Genomic DNA, 3,153 nt, shown 5'->3' on the forward strand with positions numbered 1-3,153 from the left:
TATTATTTTATTATAACAAAAATATATTATATGGGCACATAATCCAACACGCATCTCAAGAATGGTCATCACCTCGAGCTCGAGATCGTTATGGTTCGAGTGAGCTAAATTTTATTGGGTTAATAATTCAAATGGTCACTAAACTTTGTAAAAAAAATTTATTGGGTCACTGAACTTTAAAAATTACCTAAATCATTACCGAACATTGTAAAAGATTTATACCGAGTCACTAAACTTTAAAAATCACTCTATTCATCATTGAACTTTTCAAAAAATTTCCACCGGTTAGTTTTTGCAAAGTTCAATGACGAATGAGATAATTTATGAAGTTCGATGACCCCTTGGAAATCTTTTGTAAAGTTCGGTAATCCCATAAAATCTTTTTGCAAAGTTTAGTAACGATTTTGGTAATTTTTAAAGTTCAGTGACCCCATAATTTTTTTTTGTAAAGTTCAGTGACTATTTGAGATATTAACTCAAATTTTATCATCATATATGATGGCCAACAAAGCAACTCACATCAATTTAGAGATGATGGGATAGTAGAGAACTCACATCAATTTGGAAAATATTAGGGATGACGGAATAGTAGAGAACTTTGAGATTCAAGTATTTAAATAAGACAAAGTTAAGAATAAAGTTGAATGAAAATTCGGCCGTTGCCGAATTCCATGTGGGAACTTACGGGAAGAGAGACGTGTCAATTTCTTATGCTTGCGACATACGTGTCCACAGTATACGCATATCTACATCCACATCTATTTTTCTTTCATTTAATTGAGAGAATCAGAACAAACTTATAAACTAACTGCTAAACAATATTATTTTGTAAAAGGAAGCATCGATCAATAATCATGGGAGAAGGCCAAGAAACAAAGACAAGAGAAGAGCCCAATGTGGAGATTCTGGTAAACAATAACAAGATCAGCATTCTGCACTTCTAGTATATAATTCACTTATTAGTTAATGGATTTAATTGCAGGAAAGAGGAGAAATATTCTTCTTTTATCGCCCTAAAGTTGAGAGAGAAGAAGCACATGGCCCTCAAGATGTGCAACGCCTCTACATCGTTTTGCAACCGGAATCCGGCGAAAGACCCATCGAACAAAAACAAGATACCGATTCCAGCCAACACGGCAGCAGCCAGGTTAGCATATCTATATTCAAAATAGCTTTAAAATCAGATTTTTTAGTGGATTTTAATAAAAATTGATAAAATATGTTGAAAAGTTATGAGATGAAAATTAATTGTTATTTTTTACTTATATTAAGAAAATCTAAAATTTAATTCATACCAAAGAGAGGATACATGTTGCACAACTAGGCATTGTTATTTTTATGTAGTGTTACTAAACCTCTGTTTAGTGTATATGAAAATCAAATTTTTTATATTTTTAATAAAAGTTAATGAAGCATGTGGTTCAAATATTTATATTCAAATAATTTGATTTAACTTGAAATATTTATCGAAATCAAAGAGGGGCTAAGCATAGTAACGCACATAATTAATACCTAGGTTGCACAGATGAAATCGGGCATTTCGAAAATGATATCGTATATATAAGTGGGTGACTGAAGGTTAGAGGAGTTTGTACAAAAAAATATAATTTGTCTTTTATAAATTAAATATTTTAACCGTTTAATAAATTCAATAATTTGTTAATTTTACTAGGATAAGAGTTATTAAAAAAAAAAAAAAAAGGAAAAGGATTTAAAGCTTTATTTTAGTTGTGGTTTATAAGTTGATAAAGATTATTTGTCTCGTGTGGTTGAAATATTGAAAATGAGTTGGAAAGAAATATATTTAAAAATGAGTTTCAAACAAGGACATATGGGGTTATTCAAAATTTAAAATTTAGCGTCTTTTCAACTGTTGATTAATTAATTTTAAATAAATATGCATCCACGCTTATTCTTAACAGGAAATAAATATTGAGAAGCAAATGCTGCTGCGATTCATAGTGATGGGACGTAAAAGCCTCCCGGATCCTAGCAGCAAGAGAGGTAGACCATACTGGGGTTTCGTCGAAATGGTTACGACAAAAAGCGAAGATATTAAGCTGGCTCTCAAAGGAGGTTCTAATCACCCTAATTACATGTTAATGTTGATAATTGTTTATCCAGCATTTATTTAATATATAAATTTGAATGGCAGAGGAGTATGATACAGCAACAAGAGGCAACAGCCACAAACCTCCTGCAAGGGCGTTGGCCGAAGGCATATATCGGATTTTACGACACAATCGAGGAGGGAAAAGAATGCACACCCATTTGGTTTACAAGCTTGAATATCCACCCGAAGATGAGAAGAACGAAGCGCAAGAATCGCTTAACATTGAGCGTGAAGGTTCGTTTCTGATACAGATAAAGAATCCAGATCAACACGGTTCAGAGTTCCGAGGACTTGAGAGTAAGAGGAAGGCTACTTTTCCAGCACATTTGCAAGGACAATTTGGTAATTTGCGATACCACACAGCTGATCCACCCGATTTTCTCAACTATGAAGGATGTGAGTTTCTGTTGATATCAGCTTCTGATGATATTGAAGAAGAACTGGGGTTGCAACTGGAAACGGAGATAGATGCACAGAAACAGAATCAACATGATGCTAGTTGCTCTGATTTGGTTAGAACTTTTGGAGAGACGGCTTCTACCCGTGCCTTTCTCAAAGGCACCTGGGTTTAACTATCCCTCGTAGACGGAGAGGGGAAAAGGTATGTGAGTGACGTGTAAGCAGAGCCGGTCCTGTGTTTGAGGGGCCCTGAGGCGAATGATGAAAATTAGGCCCCCCATCGACAAAATTCAAAGGTGTATTATGTGACTTATTGCTAACTTAAAAAACTAACATTAAAACAACAACGAAATATATCATAGAAACGATTATATTATAAACCATCAAACCAAAAATTTCAAACAATTAGTTAAATACTATTCGTCTTGCTGTTTTAGAGGCAAAAACATCAATCAAATCTGAATAACTTAGCTGCTTAACCATTTCTTTTTCTATTGATAACATAGCTAACCCGTTTAATCTTTCTTGTGACATAGTTGATCGGAGATAAGTCTTGATCAACTTCAATTTCGAGAAACTTCTTTCCGCAGATGCAACTGTAACCGGTACGGTTAACAAAATTTTGTAAGCAATATAAGCAT

At 33.8% G+C, this 3,153-nt stretch overlaps 1 protein-coding gene across 1 annotated transcript; it reads left to right on the plus strand.

Annotated features, from left to right (window-relative positions):
• Nucleotides 1-531: 531 nt before the first annotated feature.
• On the plus strand, nt 532-2,881 carry LOC111388145. The gene is made up of 4 exons (XM_023012823.1): nt 532-908; nt 983-1,147; nt 1,923-2,076; nt 2,156-2,881. The coding sequence occupies exons 1-4, from the start codon at nt 855-857 to the stop codon at nt 2,683-2,685; spliced, it is 903 nt and encodes a 300-aa protein (XP_022868591.1). The 5' UTR covers nt 532-854; the 3' UTR covers nt 2,686-2,881.
• The last annotated feature ends 272 nt before the right edge of the window (nt 2,882-3,153 follow it).

This window comes from Olea europaea, unplaced genomic scaffold, assembly GCF_002742605.1.
Source record: "Olea europaea var. sylvestris unplaced genomic scaffold, O_europaea_v1 scaffold4587, whole genome shotgun sequence".
NCBI classification, from domain to species: Eukaryota; Viridiplantae; Streptophyta; class Magnoliopsida; order Lamiales; family Oleaceae; genus Olea; species Olea europaea.